Genomic DNA, 23,086 nt, shown 5'->3' with positions numbered 1-23,086 from the left:
CTGTTTGCCAGTCTGAACTTTCTTTTGGTGGTTCTTAAATCAAGAGCCATTTTAAAAATTGAGATTCATGGATTCCAGGCCAACTAAAATAAAATCTCCAGAGGTGAGTTCTGGAAATCTGTGTATTTTTTAAAACGTCCAAATTGACTAGAATGTAATCTGTTAAGAGAGCTGCCATAATTAATGGCTATGTGCATATATCATCTTCTAAAATCTTTCACCAATCTACACATTCTCTGAAGAAATTGCATGTTATATCTATAAGGCATATAAGGCATCCTCTAATATAAGGCACATTTCCATTTTCACAATAACCAGGGAGAATGTGTTTTGGCCACCGTTCACATGAATTATGAGGGGGAGTAAGTAAATGCAAACTTAATGACATTCAGTTTATTAACTTTTAGCTATACGTGAATTCAGAATCACGTAAGTGTTATATTTAATGTTTAGAAATACTAGAAATACTGCTTGGTTTGTGTTCACATTTCATGAACTACTTTTATGTAACTTTTCACATGTGTCCTCAACCTTGACATCTTTATCATGACAGAGCTATATTTTGAGTAATTACAGTAGTTGAGTAACACATTTTTTCTAGAGCTCCTGATCTCCTCTTTCATCTGTGTTATTTTACAAATAGTACTTTTGAAAATGAATCTTTTAATCTACAAACAGTAAGACTCACTCTTTGGGCGTACACTTAACATATTTTGACAATCCAGAATTGTGTACCTAATACCTCAAGATATAGAACAGTTCTGTCGTCCTCCTCAAAATTCCCTTCTTTTGCCCCTTTCTAGTTAAACCTCCCCGACCCTTAACCTCTGGCAGTCATGTTTTCCATCGTTAGTGATTTACCTTTTACATAACATCATATAAATGGAATCATATGGTCTGTAATCTTTTGAGCCTGGCTTCTTTCATGTAATGTAGTGTATTTGAAATGTATATGGATGTACCACAGCTTGCTTATCCATTCACCTCTTAAAGGACATTTGGATGGTTCCAGTTTTGATGGTTATGAAGAAAGCTACTATAAACCTTCAAGTGTAGGTTTTTATGTGAAATGAAGTTTTCATTTCTCTTGGTTAAATACCTAGGTGTGGGATTGCTGTTAAAAGCCATAATCATATAGTTTTTCTTTTTCTTTTTTCATTAATATGGAGAATAATATTGATTTTATTTTGCCAGCTATTAAACAAAGCTTGGCAGACCCTACATGATCATAATTATTTTCCTTTTTATAAATGATTCAATTCTATTTGCCAAAAATTTAGTTAAGATTTTTTTAAAAGTTTTTACTTAAATCCCAGTTAACATAGAGTGTAATATTAGTTTCAGGTATATAGTATAGTGATTCAACACTTCCACACAACACCTGGTGCTCATCATGACAAGTGCACTCTTTTAACACCTATAATCCACCCCCCACTCCCACCCACCTCTCACCCTTCTGGTAACCATAAGTTGTTCTCTGTAATTAAGAGGCTGTTTCTTGATTTCCCTCTCCCCCCACCCCACCTTTGCTCATTTGTTTTGTTTCTTAAATTCCACATATGAGTGAAATCATATGGTATTTGTATTTCTCTGACTTATTTCACTTATCATAATAATACTGTCTAGCTCCATCCTTGTCATTGCAAATAGCAGGATTTCATTCCTTTTTTATGATTAATAATAGTCCATTAGTCCACTGTATATACATATATGTATGTATATACATATACGTAAAAATATCTCACAGCCTCTTGAAGAGTTTTGACCCATGTTTATTCACTAGTCTTTGATTCTCTGTGATATGTTTGACTTTTTTTTATTATGGCTATATTGGCCTTATTAAATTTTTTTAATGTTTATTTTTGAGAGAGAGAGAGCAAGCAAGCGAGCATGAGTGGGGGAGGGGCAGAGAGAGAGGGAGACAGAGTCCAAAGCAGGCTCTGCACTGTCAGCACAAAGCCTGATACAGGGCTTTAACTCACAAACTGAAATCATGACATGAGCCAAAGTTGGATGCCCAACCGAGTGACCCTGGTTCCCCTAAGTGGCCTTATTGAGTGAGTTTAGAAGTGTTCCCCTTCCCTCTTCAGAAAGTTTTTGTAGATTTGGAATTACTTCTTTTTCACATGTTTAATAGAATTTACCAGCAAAGCTATCTTGGCCTGTAATTTTCTTTGTGGACGGTAGTTTCTTTATGAATTCAATTTCCTTAGTTGATACTGAGCTATTTAAGTTTTCTACTTAGGGACTATATTGTTTCATTGACATTTATCACATGTATTGAACATGTAGTTCATAATTTTTCCTTTTTGTCCTTTATAAATCTGAACAACAGAGAGAAAATAGACTAAACAAAAAAAAAAAATTGAAAATAAATAATGCTTTAAAGACTTGTAAAATTATATAAAAAAAAAATCTGACATTTGTATCATTGGAGTCCCTGAAGGAGAGGGGAAAGAGGACAGGGCTGATAAAGTACTCCAAGAAAGAATAACCACACTCCTCTCAAATTTGGCAAAAAGTCTGAATTTACAGATTAAGAAAGTGAGTGAACTCCAAACAAGATAAACCCAAAATAATCCACCATAAAACATATAATAGTCAAACTTCTGAAAGCTAAAGACAAAAAAAAAAGTCTTAAGAGCAGCAAGAGAGAAACATCACCTATATGGGAAAAAACACTATTTGAATGATAGCCGATTTCTCAACAGAAACCATAGAGACCATATGGAAGTAGCACATTTTCAAGTATTGAATGAAGACACCAGCCAACCCAAAATCTAAGTCCAGCATAAATATCTTCCAGCAGTTAAAGAAAAATTGAAACATTTTCAGATGAAGGGTAACTTAGAGAATTTGTTGCCAGCAGACTTGTTTTAACAGAATGGCTCAAAGTTCTCTAAATAGAAAACAATAAAAGAAGGAATTTTGGAACACCAAGAAAGAAGAAAAACAAGTTAAACATACAGCCAAATTCAGTAGCCTTTTTCTTCTTTTCTTGAATTTTTAAAATGTTCAGAAAGCAAATGAAATTATAATATCTGAGATGATTTTAAAATATGTAGAGGAAAGGGGCGCCTGGGTGGCTCAGTCGGTTAAGCATCCGACTTCGGCTCAGGTCGTGATCTCATGGTCCGTGAGTTCAAGCCCCGCGTCGGGCTCTGTGCCGACAGCTCAGAGCCTGGAGCCTGTTTCAGATTCTGTGTCTCCCTCTCTCTGACCCTCCCCCGTTCATGCTCTGTCTCTCTCTATCTCAAAGGTAAATAAATGTTAAAAAATAATAATAAAAATAAAAATAAATAAAATAAAATATGTAGAGGAAATATTTAAGACAATTATATTAAAATAAGGAAGCCTGAAAAGCTGGAAAGGAAGATTTATCAAACTGGTAAAATTATGACTTGTAGACTATGTTGTGGAATATATATAATATAAATATATAATACCTGGAACAACCACTAAAAAAGCTGTACACAGAGATCCTCAAACGTACTAAAGAAATCAAAGCAGGATTCTAAAAAATGTTTAAGTAACCCACATGAGGCAGAAAAAAGAAGCTAAAAAAAATGAAATCACAGATTTAAGCCCTGATATATGAATAATTACACTAAATGTAAATGGCCTAAATAAATCGTTGAAATACACATATAGGCAGATTAGGTCAAAAACATGACCAGAATATAAGTCCATTCAAATGTAACCTATAGACAGGTTGAAAATAAATAAATGGAAGTTTATATATCTTGCAAATGATAATCAAATGAAAGCAGGAACACCTATATTAAAATCTGATAAGGTACACTTCAAAATAAAATTACCAGAGGTAGAGAAGGACATCATATATTGACAAAAGGGTTAATCCACCAAGAATACATAGCAGTCCTAAATGTATGCACCAAACAGCAGAGCTGCACCAACCAGATGAGCTGCAACATGTGACAGAATTCCCTCAACAATTGATAGGGCAGAAAATCAATAAGGATTTAGAAAACTGAACAGCACCATCAAACTACAGGACCTAATCAATGCTTAGAGAACACTACCAACAACAGTAGAATACACCTTATTTTGAAGTGCCTGTTTCATGTATACCAAGATAGATCATCTCCTGGACCATTAAAAACAAAACAAAACAAAACAAAAATCCCAACAATTTAAAAGAATTGAAATTATATAGTGTCTTTCCTAATCATAATGCAGTCATACTAGAAATCTTTAATGGATCCTCAATTAAAGATCTTTTAATAGAAGGATAATCTCCAAACATGTGAAACTAACATCCTTTTGGGGTACCGGGGTGGCTCAGTTGGTTAAGCGTCTGACTTCGGCTCAGGTCATGATCTTGCAGTCCGTGAGTTCGAGCCCCGCGTCAGTCTCTGTGCTGACAGCTCGGAGTCTGGAGCCTGCTTCAGATTCTGCATCTCCCTCTCTCTCTGCCCCTCCCCTGCTCACGCTGTCTCTCAATGATAAATAAACGTTAAAAAAAAATTAAAAAAAAAAAAAAGAAACTAACATCCTTTTACATAACCCATGGTCCAAAGAGAAAGTGTTGAGAGAAATTTTAAAATATTTTGAACCAAATGAAATGAAGATGATTTATGAAAATTTATGGATAAATACAGCATTGCTGAGAAGGAAATTTATGACACTAAACAATTTATTAGAAAAACAATATACAGACTGCTGCGAACAAGAAATTCAAAGCTGCACATTTTCAGCTTTGGAGGGGGCTATGGTGCTGCCTGTGATACATAAATAACCGGTCAATTACTCAGTTTGAGGGCTTTGCAACCACGCCTTTAAATAAGAAACCCAGAATAACACCAAAGGAGTTAAAACTAGAAACAAGGAAACCAAACCTGAAGAATCTCCAGAAAGAAGATATTCCACTACGAAAGAAAACCTCTTAAAAAAAAGATGACTTTAGATGACAAGCTCTACCAGTGAGACTTAGAAGTCAGTGAAGGAACTTCCAACAGTCACCATTGATGTGGACAAGGCGATAAAAGCATTGAAAAATGTGGCAGTAGCAAAACTGAAGCAACGAGTAAGTCCCTGCGTATCTCCAGTTGCAGTGTAGCCAGTGATTATTTAGATTTGGATTAAGGTTACTGGGGAAGATGATTTTCATGGTGTTCAAGGGGAAAGAAAAGCAACATCAAAGGCAGTGATACAATAGAGGAAGATGGTTGGGTTGGAAGGCTGTAATGGCGATAGTGCTAATGACTCTGAACCAGACTTTGGCAACTGGTGAAGAGTCTGATTTTAGTGAGAGGGAAGATAATTATGAAGTTTTCACCAGGAGGAAAAATAAAGTGAAAGAAATTAAGAAAAAAAGAAGTAAAGGTTAAATCCTCAGTTGAAGAAGAAACATAAATCCAAATATAATTCTTTGTAAGTGACTTCAGGAGACTGCTCCAGGTCTGTGAAATCAGAATCTCAGCCTTCATCCAGAAAGGTTTCTTTGTCTTCAGAAGCCACTGGGAAACCATTCCAAATACGCAATCCATCAACTGAAAGCTGAAAACCTAAGTGGATGCCACCAGTGATACCTGGAAGCAGCAGCAGCAGCAGTAGCAGGAGCCCACTGGCTCCAAATCAGAATCTCTGCCTTGGCTTGTCCAGATTAGTATGAGTTAAACCTTTACATCTAAAAGTCTCTAGTAGCTGAGTGTGGTTGTAAACAAATATTTGATTAAGAGGATCACAGAGTTACAGGTCTGTTTGACTTGGATTTATATTTAAGGAAGTTATCATAATATAAAGGAATCCTTTAATGTCATAAAAATTGCCTCTACCTAGTCTGTGATGATGTTCTCTGAAGCTATTCAAGACTTCAGTAAGAGTTTTGTTTATATCTTGTAATACCATTTCCTTCTGATGAACGTATTGTATTTTTCCTGTGTATGATAAGTTGTTGTTAAGTGGTTGCCAGTTTGACCTGGAAGAAGTTCACGTTGCATGCTGTTCTTTTCTAGAAACATGATGTTCCTTTCTAGCTTTGTCTAATTTATGGCACCTTAACCTTAACTGTTCAGAGTTTGCCTGGCAAAAGGAGACATTCGCACTTTTTCCAGGAGACATTTCTGAAGTCTCACTTAAGCTACATTGTCATTTTTATTACAAAGATATTTCATGTTTTAGCCAAATATTTTTATAGTAAGAATTCAGAATTATTTTACACATTAAATCATTGCTTATATGACATATGTCTCCTCAAAAATAGATGTTCATTGTATAGCAAATAGAGTTTCATAACATTTTATGAAGCTGTTGTCAGAGCCTTTAATAAAAATGAAAAGATTTTGATAGGCTTTTTTCCTTGATACCATTACATCCATGTGTCTCTGATTGTCTACATTTCATGATTAAATGAATGCATTGTAAAACCAAACAAAACAAATTATAATATACGTATCCTTTTTATGTATTATTCACAGTGGCCACATGGGGCTTATTTTGGAGATGCAAGACTCTTTCCACCATATTAATAGGTTAAAGAAGGAAAATCATATATCAATCAGTGCAGGAAAAGTATTTGATAATATTCACCCTTTCATGATTTTTTAAAAGTCTCAAAAAGATAGAAATAAAGAATTTCTTCAACAGATTAAAGACCATCAACAAACCTAGTTAACATGAAGAATGTAAAAATGATTGTCTCACCACACTTACTTAATGTAGTTAATATTGGAAGTTCTAGCCAATGTAATATGGCAAGAAAAGGAAATAAGATTAAACAGATTATAAATAAGATTAAACAGAAATAAAACTGTTTCCATTTGACATGCCATGATTCTCTACTTAGAAAACCTCAAGGAGACTATAAGAAAACTCTTGGAACTAATAAATAAGGTCAACAAGGTATCAGAATACAAGATAAACATACAAAAATCAATTGCATTTTTATACACTAGCAATGAACACATGGAGGCTGAAATTAAAACAACGCCATTCACAGTTCCTCAAAAGAGATGATTTGACTTGTGTCCTATACAACAACTTGGCAACCACTATTTCTGTTTCTATAGATTTGCCTATTCTAGACATTTTATGTCAATAAAATCATACAATATGTGGTCTTTTGTGACTGGCCTCTTTCACTTAGTATAATGTTTTCAGCGTTCATTCCTGTTCTAACATGTTATCAGTAGTTTGTGCCTTTGTATTGTCTAATGAAACACAATCATATATCACATTTAATTTATTTATTCATCACTTGACAGCCATTTGGGCACTGCTGCTATGACCATTCATGTACATAATTTTCTTTTGGATAGATACCTAGGAGTAGAATTGCTAGGCTACACACTTATCCTATGTTTTGAGAAACTTTGAAACTATTCTCAAAAGTACACTACTTTATATTCCCACCATCAACATTTGAGTGTCCCAGTTTCTCCACATCCTTGCCAACCACCACTTGCTATTGTATGCTGTTTCTATTTTAACTATACTGTTAAATGTGAAATGTTCTTGTTGTGGTTTTGATTTGCATTTTCCTTATGTCTAATACTGTTGAGCAAATTCTCATGTTTTTATTGTTCATTTATATATCTTCTTTGGAGAAATGTCTGATCAAATCTTTGCCCTTTGTTCACTTGCATTGTATGCCTTTCTTATTGAGTTTTAAGAGTTTTGTATGTATTCCAGGGATGTATATGATGTTTTTGGTGCTGTGGTGAATGTTATAGATTTTAATGTTTAAAGTGTTCCAAACGTAGAAATATTACTGATTTTTATTTTGGCTTTGTATCGAGTGAGTTTTCTAAACTTATTAATTTAAAAACTTTTCCTTTGAAATTTCTTCATAAATAATGTCTCTTTTTAACTGTGGTTTTACCCTTCCTTTCTGATCTTCACTGCTTTTTATTTCTCTTTTAACTTTTAATTGAATTAGCCAGAGCCTACAATATAGTGTTGAATAGAAGCAATGGAACTAGGCATCCTTGTCTTGTACTTGATCTTAAAAAGAGAGCATTTAATCTTGAAAGTAATGGTTAGCTGCTATTTATGTTTTAATTGTTCTGGTTCCTATTTCCTCTCTATTTTTTTTTCTTTTGGAATTAGCCAAGTGATTTTTAGTGTTCCTTTTTTTAAATCTCTTCTAGTAGTTTTTTTAGCCATAACTCTTTTCTTTTCCAGCGGTTACTGTGCATTATAATATGCATCTTTACCTTTTCATAGTCCACTACTCTTTATTTTTAAGGTGATCTTGAGATAGTTTCTTTACAGTTAAATTTTGTGCCAAAATTGTGAGGTTATATTTCCAGAATGATAACTAAATAAGTTAGTGGTAAATCTCTTTGCATCCTTTTCTCTTCCACCCTGACTCACCTTTTTAAAACCCAGACTAGCTCTGTAAATATCCAACACTTCTTTGTTTTAGGTCTCTTCAGGCTAATGTGGCTTTCCACAAAACTACCTTGTTTACTAAAAAAAGGTTGAAAGCACCGTAACATATGGAGGCTTCATGTTAGGATTTGAATATAATAATGTGACTTCTTAATTTAGGGAAACCCCTCACTTCTATTCATACACCTGGATATGAGCTCTGACACTTGGCTCTGCAAGCAACATAACCCTGTCCACTTTGTTGAGTTGTCAGTTAGTTTTATACCTATGCTGGCAGTTTTTTCAAAACAGTCTTTTCTTTATAGATTATGTTGGCTTTATTCAAACAGGATGAATTAAACCTTGCTGATTCTGAAGTGGATAATCAAAAACGAGGGAAGCGGCATTATGAAGAAAAGCAGAAGGAACACTTGGATACTTTAAATAAAAAGAAACGGGAACTGGATATGAAAGAAAAAGAACTGGAGGTTATCCATCATTTTTCTTTTATGTTTTGTTTATAACCTTAGTCACGGCTGTTCAGGTGTTTTCCTTAATGTTACATTTCCAAACATAGACCAGCAGTCCGATGACTGTCCACTTCATGTAGCGTAACAGGTGTTTCAGTGAATCAAGGAAAGGAATAGTCTTGGAAACTCTCAGGGTGTGGACACTGAAACAGACCACCTACCACAAAGAGGACTTTGGCTTGGTCTGCAAGGCTGATCTCCTGCCTCTTGAGTGATTTGGAAAATGACTCGCACTCAGCTAACATAGCTCCTTAAATGCCCAGCTTGGCAAGTGGTTAGCAGCTTTATGTCAGAAAAAGGCACCTCTTCCTTTGGGTGTGGGCTGGGCTGGAATTCAGCCCCTACTTACTACATACCCTTGTTAACAGCTGTCAGCAGCAGCCCTGTTCTGCTTTTAGAGAAGCTTAGGGCACTATTGCTCTAACTAGAAGAGATAAATTCTAACTTTTCTTAGGAGAACGCTTAAATTCTGATCTATTATCTTACTTGTTTATGACTTATTATATGGAATGTTATGAATATAAACTACTATGTGTAAAAGTGCTTTGGGTTTTTTATTTATGAGTACAAAGATCTTTTTCTTTGTGTTTTCAGTACTATTTGGTGTTCAGAGGCCATCCTAAAACATACAGAAAGCTGTCTGACCTCGCTCATAAAAATGCCAAACTTTTCATTACTGTTACTTGAAATTTGTTTCCCTAGGAACATATGGAGCTCTTATAAATTATTAAAGTCATGTATAGTAATGCAATTTTCTGTTGAAGATTTATAATGAGTCTAGAGTAGTCTCAATATAAGGTGTAAAGAAATAACATTGATACTAAATGTAATTAAAACACATCTAAAATTCTGATTCTAAGTTCAGAACTTTACTTTGTGTTTGTGGACACAAGTAGTACAATGAATTATGTCAAAGACAAGTTTTAAAGATACTAAACATCTGTTACCTTAGGAGAAAATGTCACAAGCGAGACAAATCTGCCCAGAACGGATTGAAGTAAAAAAATCTGCATCAATTCTGGACAAAGAAATTAATAGATTAAGACAAAAGATACAAGCTGAACATGCTAGTCATGGAGATCGAGAGGAAATAATGAGGTACGTGGTTGGTAGCTTTTCTACTTTATTACTCATACATATTATTAAGACATAAAAAAATCTATGTCTATACACATAGTATTGCTATGGGATATAGCTACAGGTCAAACTAGTTTTTCATATGTGTCATTAATAATAAACTTTTCTTCTGGGTTGAAACAAAACTCATTATGGGGTGATATTTTAACATAAATGCCATTTTATACCTTTAAGATTCATATAGACAAAAATGTTCAGTTTCACAAGCAATTAAAAGAAATGCAAATCAAAACTATTAGAAGCCATTTTCATATATGTCAGGATGATAAAAATAGTCTCATGTCAGGGAGATTTCAGTGAAATAGATATTTTCGTATTACTGGTAAGAATGGAGGCTCTACTATAGTTAAAGCACAGTTTCTCAAGCAAGAGTACCTTGGTCTGAACTCTAATTCTACTACCTACTTATGTTACTTTTGTAAATTACCTAATCTCTCTGAATCTTCATTTTCTCATCTGTAACGTGTAATGTATGTGTACTTACAGTTAAAGGGTTGCTATAAAGATTAAATGAGTTAGTCCATGATAAAACAATTTGTAGGGTTCCTAAAATGTTAGATGTGATTATGATTAAAGTTTTTCTGAAAAGCGTTAAGGCAGTTTGTCAGATACCTTCAAAAATTTCAATTTGGCCAAGTAATTTTGTTATAATCCAAAATCAGAAAAGCATATTGTAGCGACATTTATAAAGCTGAAAAATTAGGAATTGTGTACAACTGTAGGATGCTGATTGAATTATGGAGAAAATTACAGCTATTACACTTTATGAAGAGCTTTTCCTAATACAATAGTTCAGGAACAGGAGTGATCTCAATCCTGTTTTCAAAAACAGTGGGAACCAATGGGAAGAAACACAAAAATGGAAGTTTTTCTTTAAAATAGTACCTCACATGTTTGGTTTTTAAAGTATAATCTCCAGTTTAGTTTTTTCCAGAAAACAGTTTCTCTTCAGTCCTTAAGTACTTGGTTCCTCATGTGGGCCGTGCAGGAGGTCGTGGGGCAGTACCCGCGGGCCCAAATCGGGGTGGGGGTGCTCAGCCCTGTGGGGCCTCAGGAGAACGGCGCCAGGCTCCCTTGCTGTGAATGGCCCAGCTCCTGCAGGACACGGTTTCACATACCGCTCACGAAGCATGCAGGCGTCCACGACACTGGCTTCGGAAATGTCCCTGATGGCAGTGGCCCCTGCCTTGTTCTGAGTAACCAACTTCTTCCTGGCCTTGTCCCAGGGTGCAGCAGATAGGTAGCAGGCAGCTGTGGCCCTGTGTGACATGACCATGATTAAGTCCTCCTCTTGCTCATCTTGGAAGCGAGGACCTGAGAGAGTGTTACCTCGCATGTTTTAAGTACAGTGTAAAGGAGAGGCCATGATAGGTGTTGACTTCCTCTCTGGTCTCATCATCTCCAGCACTTTTCTCTCTTTTTATCTTGATAAATTAATTTATTAAATATGCTTTCATTGTTTACGGAAGTGCAAAGTGGTGTATGTTATTTTTCATTCTTGCCAGATAGAAGAGGTAGCACACTAAATAAACAAACTGTTTTACAAATTGCTTTCTTTAATGTATGTTTTGGAGACTTTTTTTTTTTAGCAGTACATAGGCATTTTCTTATTGCTTTTTGTAATTACATGGTATTTAATCATCTCCTGATGGGTAGTTGAAGTCTAATCTGTTATAAATGGTGGCACATATGTGTCTTATTGTGTAGTCAGGGTGTTTTTTTTTTTTTTTTTTTTTTCTTCAATGTTTATTTATTTTTGGGACAGAGAGAGACAGAGCATGAACGGGGGAGGGGCAGAGAGAGAGGGAGACACAGAATCGGAAACAGGCTCCAGGCTCTGAGCCATCAGCCCAGAGCCCGATGTGGGGCTCGAACTCACAGACCGCGAGATCGTGACCTGGCTGAAGTCGGAAGCTTAACCGACTGCACCACCCAGGTGCCCCAATGTAGTCAGGGTGTTTTACAGGATTAACTCCATGTTGGAAGATTCCACCCCCACACACCCGCCCCCTGGACTGTGCGTGTTTGCACTTCATCGGCCATTGGCATCGGCGGTGTATCTGAGGCTGGTTTCCCCTCAGCGTAAACAGTGTGTGACAACCTTTGGTTCTTTTTGCTGACAGGTAGATTTCCTTAAGAAAAGAATATAGCTCAATGTAATTTTAATTTTCATTTCACTTATATTGAGTCTGAACATCTATTTATGTCTTAAGGACCATTTATTTATATCTTTTTCTGCGAACTTTTTATGTATTTTCATTTTTCTGTGATTTTTTTTGGTGTGAAGATTGTATTTTACCTCTTTTTGAAGGGCTGTGTAGCCGTTTGAAATTGTTTCTCCTATAATTGCTTCCTTAAGAATGGCCATGTGGAGTAATGTTTGGTTTTTGCATGTTCAGAACTGTTTGTCTGTAGCTTTTGAATTTGAAGGATAGTTCAGCCTGATAGAAAATTCTTTTTCTCCTGAGTATCTGTTTCTGATGAGTCAGAGTCCGTGATCCTTTTCTTGGTGTATGCTGTGGTTTTTTTAATCTGTAGGTTTATCTTATTTCTTAAAATTTCTTTTTTTGTATTTTACTTTTAAATAGTTTCTGTTCTCTTGTTTAGTTGTCTTTGTTTAGGCCTTTGTTGCACAGGTGTTATATGTCCTTTGTCTTCTCTAGTTCTTTTGTCTGACCATGTTATCTTTTTTCCCCAGTTTTTTGCTTTTCTCATTCCCGATCTCTGTGTCTGTCAGTGTTTTCTGCATTTGTCTCTTGTCTCTTATCTCTGTGCGGTATCTTCTCACTTTGTCTTCGTCTTCGTGTCCCCTGCCCCATCGTGGCTTCTGCAGGTTCCTGCTTACCGCCTCCTCTTAACCCGCTTATCACCTTCTTTTGTTTACCTGTCTGTTCTCTGAGTGATTTGTCTATTGCAGTTCTTTTATTTCTGCTTTGGGGCATCCCTTCCTGGTAGCACTTACCTCATATTCTGTTCTGTTTTAATTCATGATTTTCGATTATAGCTTTTGTCTGCTTTGTAACCACGTTGTACTAATGTGCTTTCTTTGTTGGGAGTGTCCTCTGCTCTTTCCCAAGCCTTTTTTCTATAAATACCTGCATGTGGATTCTGTGCCTTTTTTGTTAGTCATTTTTTACTTGGATTTTCCTGGACTGAGCATCTGAGCGAACATGGGGTGGGTAGCTGTGGAGCCTTGGCCAGGCCTTTCAGACTGCTGTAGCAGTGAGCGGGCGCGCTCTGTGATAGCACTGCTGAGTGGCCATGCCTTCTCTGCCTCTTTGACCTTGTCTTATTCAGACTGGGCTTGGCGGATGCTAACACTCACCCTGTGTTCTCTGTTCCTGCACTGCCATCTGTCACTAAGGGAAACATTTCTTGCCTTCCAGTGTGATCACTTCACTTTTAGAAGGTGTATATTTGCTGGCATTTTCTAAGATCTGCCACTCTGGGCCCCAGCTGGGCACTTTCCTCACTTACTTCCTCTGCTTTCTGCAAGGCCTGGACTTTTCTCCTGCCCAGCCCTGCTAACAGCTCTTCCACTTTAGGGCAACACATGCTCATTCTGGGGGTGTATTGTGCCTGGAGACAGGATACCTGCAATCGCTGATCCCCTGGGCATCCCTGCACTCTCCCTTCCTCCCATTAAATATATCTGAGATTTTACTTTTCTTTGTGATTCTTTGAATGGCATTTATTGACTTAATATTTTGTTCATAAAATAGGCTGTACCAAGAAGCAAGAGAAACCTATCTTGATCTGGATAATAAAGTAAGGACTTTAAAAAGATTTATTAAATTGCTGGAAGAAATAATGACTCATAGATACAAAACATACCAACAATTTAGACGGTAGGTGCATTTAAAAATATTACCACGTATATAATTTTGTACTTTCATTTTCACATTGTCCTTTATAAATAAAATTCAGTTGAAAGAACTTTATACAATCCAGTTAAAGAAGAAACTGCAGTGCTTCCTGTATTGGTTGATACATAGGGTCCTATGATTTAATCAGAATTCTGGCTTAGAAGGGATTTGCGTAGTGGGCTTATCCAATTTTTCCACTATTAGATCCCTTTACTAGATAACTCGGGATGGCTTGTTCAGTCACTGCTTACGTAGGTCCTTTGAATAGGAGCTCACTGGCTTTGAAACAGCCTCTTTTACTTTTGGACACTGCATGTTCTTAAGGGATACAAGTTTTGATGGGACCTGTTGAGGCAGTATCTCAGTTTATGATCTGAATGATGTGGCTCCATGGATGTAGAATCTGTTTTGTTTACTGCTGTGTCTCCAGGACCTACTACTGTGCCTGAAATATAATAGGAAGTTGATAATATATTGGTTCAAAGAATGAACACAGGATCAGAGAAATGTCTGTACTACCTAGAAATATTCATACTTTCAGGGATAGATTGACCCCCCCCCCCAAAAAAAATTCAAAAACAACAGAAATAAATCAGAGGATAGGTTGTAGGAAGGGATGGCTCTTGACCTACTGGTATCCAAGGCAGTCCTAGTCTTTTTCCACTTAACCTCTGTTTTCCCCAATGGTATTCCCTCAGTGACCTGCTTTTTACCAGTCTTTATACCCAAACTCCATAATCCTGAGACTATAGAATTAACAGAGTGCTTTTTTTTGTTTTTTAAGTTTGTTTCTTTATTTTGGGAGAAAGAGAGAAAGAGCAGCAGAGAGAGGGAGAGAGAGAATCCCAAGCAGGGTCTGCACTGTCATCACAGAGCCCGACGCAGGGCTCGATTTCATGAGCCACAAGATCATGACCGGGGCCGAAATCAAGAGTCAGATGCTCAACTGGCAGAGCCACCCAGCCAGCCCCATGAGACTATAGAATTAAAGAAATACATCTAGTTCTAGTGCATATGAGGAAACTCAGATAATTCCATAAAGAGAAATAGGCTTTGCACGTTTGGCCCGTGTTCCTTAACTAAACTATAGGTTAGTTTTTGAAATGTGTGCTTCAGATATTTTTTAAAATATTTTTTTTTAATGTTTATTTTTGAGAGAGAGAGAGAGAGAGAGAGAGAGAGAGAGAGAGAGTCAGAGCGTGAGTGGAGGAGGGGCAGAGAGAGAGAGGGAGACACAGAATCCGAAGCAGGCTGCAGACTCTGAGCTGTCAGCACAGAGCCCGACGCGGGGCTTGAACTCACAAACCAAGAGATCGTGACCTGAGCCGAAGTCGGACGCTTAACCGACTGAGCCACCCAGGTGCCCCTGAGATGTGTGCTTCAGTTTTGTAAGCATGTTATTAGGACTTCAGTTATGTAGGATTTATTTTTATCTTTGTGAGGCTGCTTGTAAGTTCCATTAAGTGGGACCAGAGCAGCCTTTAGTCGAGGGCCAGCTCTTTCCTACCTGTGAGGCAGCGCCCTTCGGAGTCCTCCACTGCAGTGTACCTTGTGAGGTAGGAAGCTTCTGCCTGTGGGAACGTGAACTGTTCTGGCTCTGGGCAGTCTGTGGGGATCACTTCTGCTGCTTTGGGATGTTTCTTGCTCCAACCTCACATGTGCAGAGAGAGTTGTCAGCTTGAGACTAGTGCGCCCTCTGTCCACCCTGTGTCTAGCCTCTGGAGTTCTCCCTTGGCTGCACTCTCTAGGCTTTAAGAACCCGAGTGCCTTGGCCTCCCCAGACTCCCAGCTCCATCTTCTCAAACAGGGAAAGCTCTGGGCTCCGCCTGGGTTTCTGCCCCCCTTCACTCTTTCTGTAAGTAGTGACTTGGGACATCTATAAGGCCCAATTCATTTGTTTCCCATATTTTAGAGATCATTTTGACTGGAATTGCCTGCACTATCTGATGTCCAGTCTGAAAACTTATTTCATTTATTTTGTACAATGTTTTGGTTGTTTTAGGCTAAGTAAATCCAGTGCCTACTTCTGCCTCTTTTCCAGTAGCAGTAGGATTTGTTTTTGTATTGTATTTAAAATATTTTCTGGGGGGCGCCTGGGTGGCTCAGTCGGTTGAGTGTCTGACTTTGGCTCAGGTCGTGATCTCGCAGCTCGTGAGTTCGAGCCCCGCATCAGGCTCTGGGCTGATGGCTCAGAGCCTGGAGCGTGCTTCGGCTTCTGTGTCTCCCGCTCTCTCTGCCCCTCCCCCACTCACGTTCTGTCTCTCCTCTCAAAAATAAACAAACATTTAAAAAATAAAATAAAATATTTTCTGTAAAAGTATTCGTCTTACAGTCTATTACCTTCATATGTTTCCTCACCACCAAAATGGCACCAAATGGCAAGAACCTTGCCATTTTATGAGGACAATCTCTCTTAGACATCCCATGATGAATATCAGTAGTGAAAGAAAGAAATGTCAACACAAAATTCTGAAAACCAGCTAGCAGTCATTGCTGTGTCACAAAAGAAAACTCAAGCTATCAGTATTTTCTGGGATGGAGATTTAATGTAGTTTAGGAAGGGAATTAGGAGAGATAATAATAAACTGATAGTTACTCTGAAGAAGCAAGCCTTAGACTCATTAAGGAGCAGAGTTGTTAAGAAAAATACCAAGTTTCCTTTCATTTAGATCTTATTTTCTAAATACCATTCCCTCCTTGGAGAAATGGCTGATTCCAGAGCTGGGCAGGGAAGGTAAATGTGAGCCTCTTGCTACGCCAGAAAGTAAGGAGGTGCTTGGAAGAAACATAGAGTCATGATAAAAGAATGTAGGAAGCAGCCTGAAGAGGCTCCCACTGGCGAAACCTGGGCCTGCCTGTTTGAGGGCAAGAATATGGTAATCCAGAGAATAAAATAAGAATCTGTGACTCCATCCCAATGAATGGAAAAGTGAATAAGTAAATAAATAATTGAGAAAGAAGGGAAAAGTTTTCCTTACAGTGGAATGTCATGTGATTAATGGAGTCTGCATTGTGCCAGGCTGTGGGTAAAGTATTATAGGTACAGAATGATTGAGCCCTTTTTTGTCACCATAAAGTTAAGAGGAGATAAGCACATGGATGGGCCATTTATTTATTATCTTAACACTACTAGAGTATAATCTCTCGAGGGCAAGATTCATGTCTTCTGTATTAGGGTGATGTCTCATGTAAATTGCTTGAATGATTGATATATTCATGTGGACTCGCTGACCTATATTAAATGTGGGATAACATCTTTATTCATTTTATGATGTTTGTTTATTGTAAAAGAAAATGAAGTGGTAAAAATGTGGAGACACAAATAAAACATAAAGATGGGGGGGAAAAATCTTAGAATCCTACCTATTAAATGGGCAACCAGTGTTAACATTTCGGCATATCCCTCTCTGGTCTTACATGCTAGTTTAAAGATCATGCTGAATATACAGTTTTTATATCTTTATATTCTTTTTAATGTGCCCCATTTCTTTATTCCAAGATGTTTGACTTTACGATGCAAATTATACTTTGACAACTTACTATCTCAGCGGGCCTATTGCGGGAAAATGAATTTTGACCATAAGAATGAAACTCTTAGCATATCAGTAAGTATCTTAACTCTTTGTATGCTAATCGTTAGAATTAGCTGCTGCATTTCTTTTGATAATACATTAATAGTTTTAATCTATTATCTTTGGAAAACAAAAGAACTTACTTTTAAGGCTGGTGTTTGCCAGAGTGTTGAAAATTAAACTGATCACTAGCTAATGCTGCCATTGTAGCGTTAGCTACATCCCCCCTGAAAACCACTATGAAGATAATTAGGAAATTTATTTTCAGTGACAAATGTTTACCCTCTTTCCACTCCACAGGTTTCTTTTTAAAACTCATACAGCATTTTAAATTATGTGGGATATTATAGAAAGTCCATATTCTCTGGAAGCCATTATAAGGAATCCAAGAAAGGATTTCTCAGAAGAATGTTCTACCCCATGTAATTGTCTGCACTTACTTATTTCTGAATGCGTCCGTAGATCTAGCCTCAATTGGATAAGCAAAGCCACCGTATTCAACTTTGTGGGGTCTGTGTTTGTGGATCCTTCATAGTTGCATGCATTGAAAGAGGAAGTATGGGATATTGCATTAAAAATTATGTGGCCAAGTCAAGAGCAACCAAATAATTGGGGCAAATTTTTTAAGTAATTGCTTACTGCTCTTAGTTGCCATAAATTTGTACTTCATTTTTAAAAAAATTATACTTCATTTTATACTTAGGATAAATAATAATTTACAGTACATGTATATAAGACTCATCTAAATTTTTAAAGAATAATAATAATTAAGAGAAAGAATGTGCATGTAAAAATGGTCAAAAGGCTTAAATAGAAACTTTATAGAGTATCCAAATGGTGAATAAGTATATGAAAAAGTGTCCAATATAGTTTTTCATCAGAAAAATACAAATTTATATCATAAACAATGACTGTCCTGCTGCCAGCAGTGTGACTAAAACTCAACGCCGATCATGTATTGTGTTGGTGAGACTGTGGGCTTGGAACCCTCATGCCTGGCTGGTGGGAGTATAATTTGATAGAACTAATTTGGAAACCTGTCTCACAGTGTCTGTGAAAGCAATTCCACTCTTCAGAACTCTTCTAAAACTGATAAAATTCGCCTGATTGGATGGTGATGATTAAAGTCAGAATAGTTGTTACCTTTTGGATTTCATAGTGCCTGGGAGAGAGCACAGGGGATCTGCTGAGATGGTAGAAATGTTCTAGGTCTTGATCTGAGTAATTACCCAGGTAATTGAGCAGAAAACTTAAGCTTTATGTTCCTTACTGTATATGAATTATACTCTAATAAAAATGAAAAAGAGAAAATATTAGGAGTGTTTGGATAATTTATCCCCAGAGGTAATTGTGCAGGACAACTGAAGCTATTCCTTCTGCATCATCATCCCTGTTATTCAAAAGCATATTACTGTTTTAAGAATCCTTAAATTCTCTAGTCTTCATTTTATAAATAAGGAAACTAAAACCTAATTAGTAATGGATCAGGGGTAAAATTTAGATCTCCACAATTAATCTAGGGCTTCGTTTATTAGATTGATGTAAAATGCAGTTTGGGAGCAAAAGACAGTATCTAGTTACTTAGTTCTTGCTTTTATGTGGGGTATTTTGTTTGGTTGGGTGGGTTTGGTTTTTTACTACTTAGTTGCTTTTTCATTTGGATTTTTACAGATTCAGACTTATGGATAATAAATGTAAAATGTCAGTGTGTGTAACTTCAGAATGTTTTTATAACCCTTTGATATGAATGCTACTTGAGAGGTGATTTTTCAAAGAGTGGAAGAGAAAGTATGTGAAGCTACGGGTCTGCTAAAGCACATGATAAAACTTTATGATAGAAAACCTGATGGTGCTCTGCTTTTTTACCTTGTGGGTATGGTATATATGTATGTCTGGAATTCTATCCAAATGAAAATAGAATTCCTTCTAACTTTTTTTTTTAATGTTTATTTTTGAGAGAGATTGAGATAGTGCGAGCCAGGGAGGGTCAGAGAGAGAGGGAGACATAGAATCTGAAGCACACTCCAGGCTCTGAGCTGCAGCAGAGAGCCCGACGCAGGGCTCGAACCCACAAACAGTGAGATCATGACCTGAGGTGAAGTCGGTTGCTTAACCAACTGAGCCACCCAGGCACCCCTCTAATGTTATTTTATACTGTCTTCCCAGCATACTGTGTAAAAGAGTTTGTTTTTAATTTTATTAATTGCTTTTTTTTATTGTCCCCATTTGAATCTCTTTTGGAAGAGATTTTATGTTTCAATCATTGCTGCTTTTCTTCTTTGGCCAGTGTGAGCCTCTAAGTTGGTCCTGTTGCCTTTCTGACATTCAGTAATTACTTGGCTTAACCACTAGATGTCACTGTAATTCAAGTAATGTAAGATTATCTTGGCACTTAGAAATGTTGGAAAAAAGAAATAAAGAAAACAATCTCATTCACAAGACCGATAACAATAAAATATTTAGGAATAAATTTAAGGAAGTGAAAGATCTATACACTGAAAACTACAAGACATTGATGAAGGAAATTGAAGAAGACACTAATAAGTGGGAAGGTATCCCACAGTCATGGATCAGAATTAATATTGTTAAGTAGATGTCACATCACTAAATGATTTTATTCTTTTTTTCTTTTTCTTTTTTTACTATAAACTCATTCTTTTTAATTCTAGCCAATGTTTTTTGTAAAGACTTTAGTCTGACTTTTGCTGTACTTTGTTTCTTTGTTAATTCTTGGCAGGTTCAGCCTGGAGAGGGAAACAGGGCTGCTTTCAATGACATGAGAGCCTTGTCCGGAGGAGAACGTTCTTTTTCCACAGTTTGCTTCATTCTTTCTCTGTGGTCCATTGCTGAGTCTCCTTTCAGATGCTTGGATGAATTTGATGTCTATATGGTAGTGTGAAATTTTGAATTCTGTAATCTTTGTTTTTGGAAATGTGTATTTTGAAAGGAAGCAATAGTTTTGTTTAGTTTTACCCACAGTAGAAGGGATCCTGCCTGACACTTCAGTCCGTGATAGGTGGTAGGAAGGAACAAAGAGTTTTAGTGTTCTCCCTGCTGCCCTAGAGACCCCATCCAGGCCGTCAGTGTCTTCCCTAGTTTATTTCCATCTTCCATTTTATTTTATTTTATTTTATTTTTTAATTTTTTTTTTCAACGTTTATTTATTTTTGGGACAGAGAGAGACAGAGCATGAATGGGGGAGGGGCAGAGAGAGAGGGAGACACAGAATCGGAAACAGGCTCCAGGCTCTGAGCCATCAGCCCAGAGCCTGACGCGGGGCTCGAACTCACGGACCGCGAGATCGTGACCTGAGCTGAAGTCGGACGCTTAACCGACTGCGCCACCCAGGCGCCCCTCCATCTTCCATTTTAACACAGAGTTACAAGCAATTCCTTGTTTGGACGAACGGCAGCCACTGCTGATTTTCTCCCTCTCTTCACAGCTACACTTTTTGGAAGAGCAATAGATATAACACAAGGGGCAGGAACATTTGACTTCGAAATTAAAAACCTAAGATTAAGACTTAACTTACCCGAAGGACTTGAGGCAAACTGTTTATCCTTTTGGGGGTCTCAATTTCTTCATGTATAAAATGATATTACTCATCTTTCCTACCTCAGAGGGTTATGGTGAGACTCCAGTGAGGTCTTCCGTGCAAATGCACTTACAAAGGTGGAGGCACGGAGTAGGCCCTCCCAAACTGGCTGTTAACCGGCCTCTGTATGGTTCCTGGCTCATTCCCTCTAAACCCACTGTAATCTGGGTTTAGACTACAGTACTCTAGCAAAACTTGTTTAGCAAAGATCACAAATGAACCTTTAGTATTATTTTAATTCTTTGAAGGAGTTGACACCACAGACCTATCTTGCATCTCTTACAATGTGCATTCTGGCCAGCTTCTGCTCTCCTCTTTCCTGGTTCTGGTGTGTTCCAAGCTGCTGTTCTCCTGAAATGTGTGAGGTCCTCTTTGTCTGTTTTTGATACTGTTGTTGATTTTCCTGGATACCATACCCTGAGTACGTCTTCACGCTACACCCCCCCCAACCCCCCCCCCCCCACACACACACATAAACACACTCTAACTGCCACCAACACTACCACTTACATTTGGATACCAGCAAATCTGAGTGTCTCATCCTGGCCCCTCTCGCACTCCAGACCCATATGCCCAACAGTTTCGATGTCATCTGGCATGACCACGCCTCACACTCAGCAAGTCTTCCACTCAGAGCCTCTTCCTTTTCCTGAATCCCCTACCTTGATTGGTGACCAATAGCCATCACCCGCCCAGTTACCTTGCTAGACCTTTGATGTATCTGTGATCCTCCCTTCCTTTTCGTTTGCCCGTCACAGTCACATCTGACCTTTCGAGTCTCTGCTCCTTCCTGTTACTTGTCCCTGTCTCCTCACCCCCTGCCTGTCATAACCGCCTCCTGTACAGACGCCCAGACTTTAATCTTGCTTCTTCCTTGGTTCCTCCCTCACTGTTTTGCCAGGTTTATATTTCTAAAATGAATCTGATCATGGTCACTCACTTGTTTGGAGCTCTGTGGTGGTGAACTATCTGGGATAAAGGTTTAGTTCTTTGGGTATCTGTGAGACCCTTCCTGATGGAGTATCTACCCACTTTGGCTTTCCTAACTACTTACGATTTTTAAACACTGTGCCTCTGCGTGTTGTGCCCCCCTTTGTCTACTCACCTTTCAAGGCTTGGTTCGGATGTCACCTTTATGTCACCTTTGTGAACACCAGGCAGAATTAGGAACCTCTCAGAACTCCTTTGCCACCACCCTACACCAATTCACACTGTTATTTTTATTTTTTATATTATAGAATATATTATTATGTAATTTGTACTATATACATTTACTATTACGTAGATTTTTGTACATTTTCATTCTGTTGCCATTTCCTATTCTCATGTCTGAATCTTCTACCAAATTATACCTTTTTTTGGAAGTTACCAACTATGGCTTGATCATGTTTCTACCTGTCTGATGCCTGGCCCATAAGTATTTAGAAAATGCTCATTCATGGAGCATTTTAATCCTGTTTAATCCTTCAGTGTCATTTTTTCCCTGTGATAACATTGCTGCGATTGCTTAGAAATTCTTCAGAGAATTGGCTTCAGAGCTAATTCACAAATCGCAGAAGATGATTGCTCTTTCCCTGCAGTGATTTTGTCCAAAATGCCATTTTGCAGCCTTCTCTTTTATTTGTCAAATTTAATTCTGTTCTTTCTCTTTTAGAAACTTAGTGGTTCTTTTTTAAAAAAAAATTTTTAATGTTTATTTATTCTTGAGAGAGAGAAAGAGAAAGAGCACAAACAGGGGAGGGGCAGAGAGAGAGAGAGAGAGGGGCACAGAATCCAAAGCAGGCTCCAGGCTCCAGGCTCTGAGCTATCAGCACAGAGCCCTACGTGGGGCTTGAACCCATGAACTGTGAGATCATGACCTGAGCCAAAGTCAGACATTTAGCTAACTGAGCCACCCAGGCGCCCCTGGAAACTTAGAGGTTCTTAATCAAAATGGCATTTTGCCCCATTGGAACTATTCAGAAAAATGTACCTAAGTCCTGAAAACCAATTGGAAGCAAATGCAGACATTTTGGTGGTTTGGCGGCTTTGTTATCAAATGATAGGCCTCCC

At 37.7% G+C, this 23,086-nt stretch overlaps 1 protein-coding gene and 1 pseudogene across 1 annotated transcript in view; both read left to right on the top strand.

Moving 5' to 3' along the window:
- Positions 1-23,086, top strand: part of SMC6 (structural maintenance of chromosomes 6) — a 78,675-nt gene that overhangs the window by 52,951 nt on the left and 2,638 nt on the right. The window contains exons 21-25 of the mRNA XM_025927088.2: positions 8,685-8,822; positions 9,817-9,962; positions 13,724-13,849; positions 17,367-17,472; positions 20,177-20,329. Coding sequence (XP_025782873.1) covers positions 8,685-8,822; positions 9,817-9,962; positions 13,724-13,849; positions 17,367-17,472; positions 20,177-20,329 — 669 coding nt within the window. The remainder of the gene's footprint in view (positions 1-8,684; positions 8,823-9,816; positions 9,963-13,723; positions 13,850-17,366; positions 17,473-20,176; positions 20,330-23,086) is intronic.
- LOC147582261 (RAD51-associated protein 1 pseudogene) lies at positions 3,900-8,676 on the top strand (annotated as a pseudogene).

Source organism: Puma concolor, chromosome A3 (assembly GCF_028749965.1).
Source record: "Puma concolor isolate L17-30 chromosome A3, mPumCon1.1.hap2, whole genome shotgun sequence".
In the NCBI taxonomy this organism is placed as follows: domain Eukaryota; kingdom Metazoa; phylum Chordata; class Mammalia; order Carnivora; family Felidae; genus Puma; species Puma concolor.
Note: the sequence above shows the minus strand (reverse complement) of the source record. Positions and strands in the feature narration are given on the sequence as shown.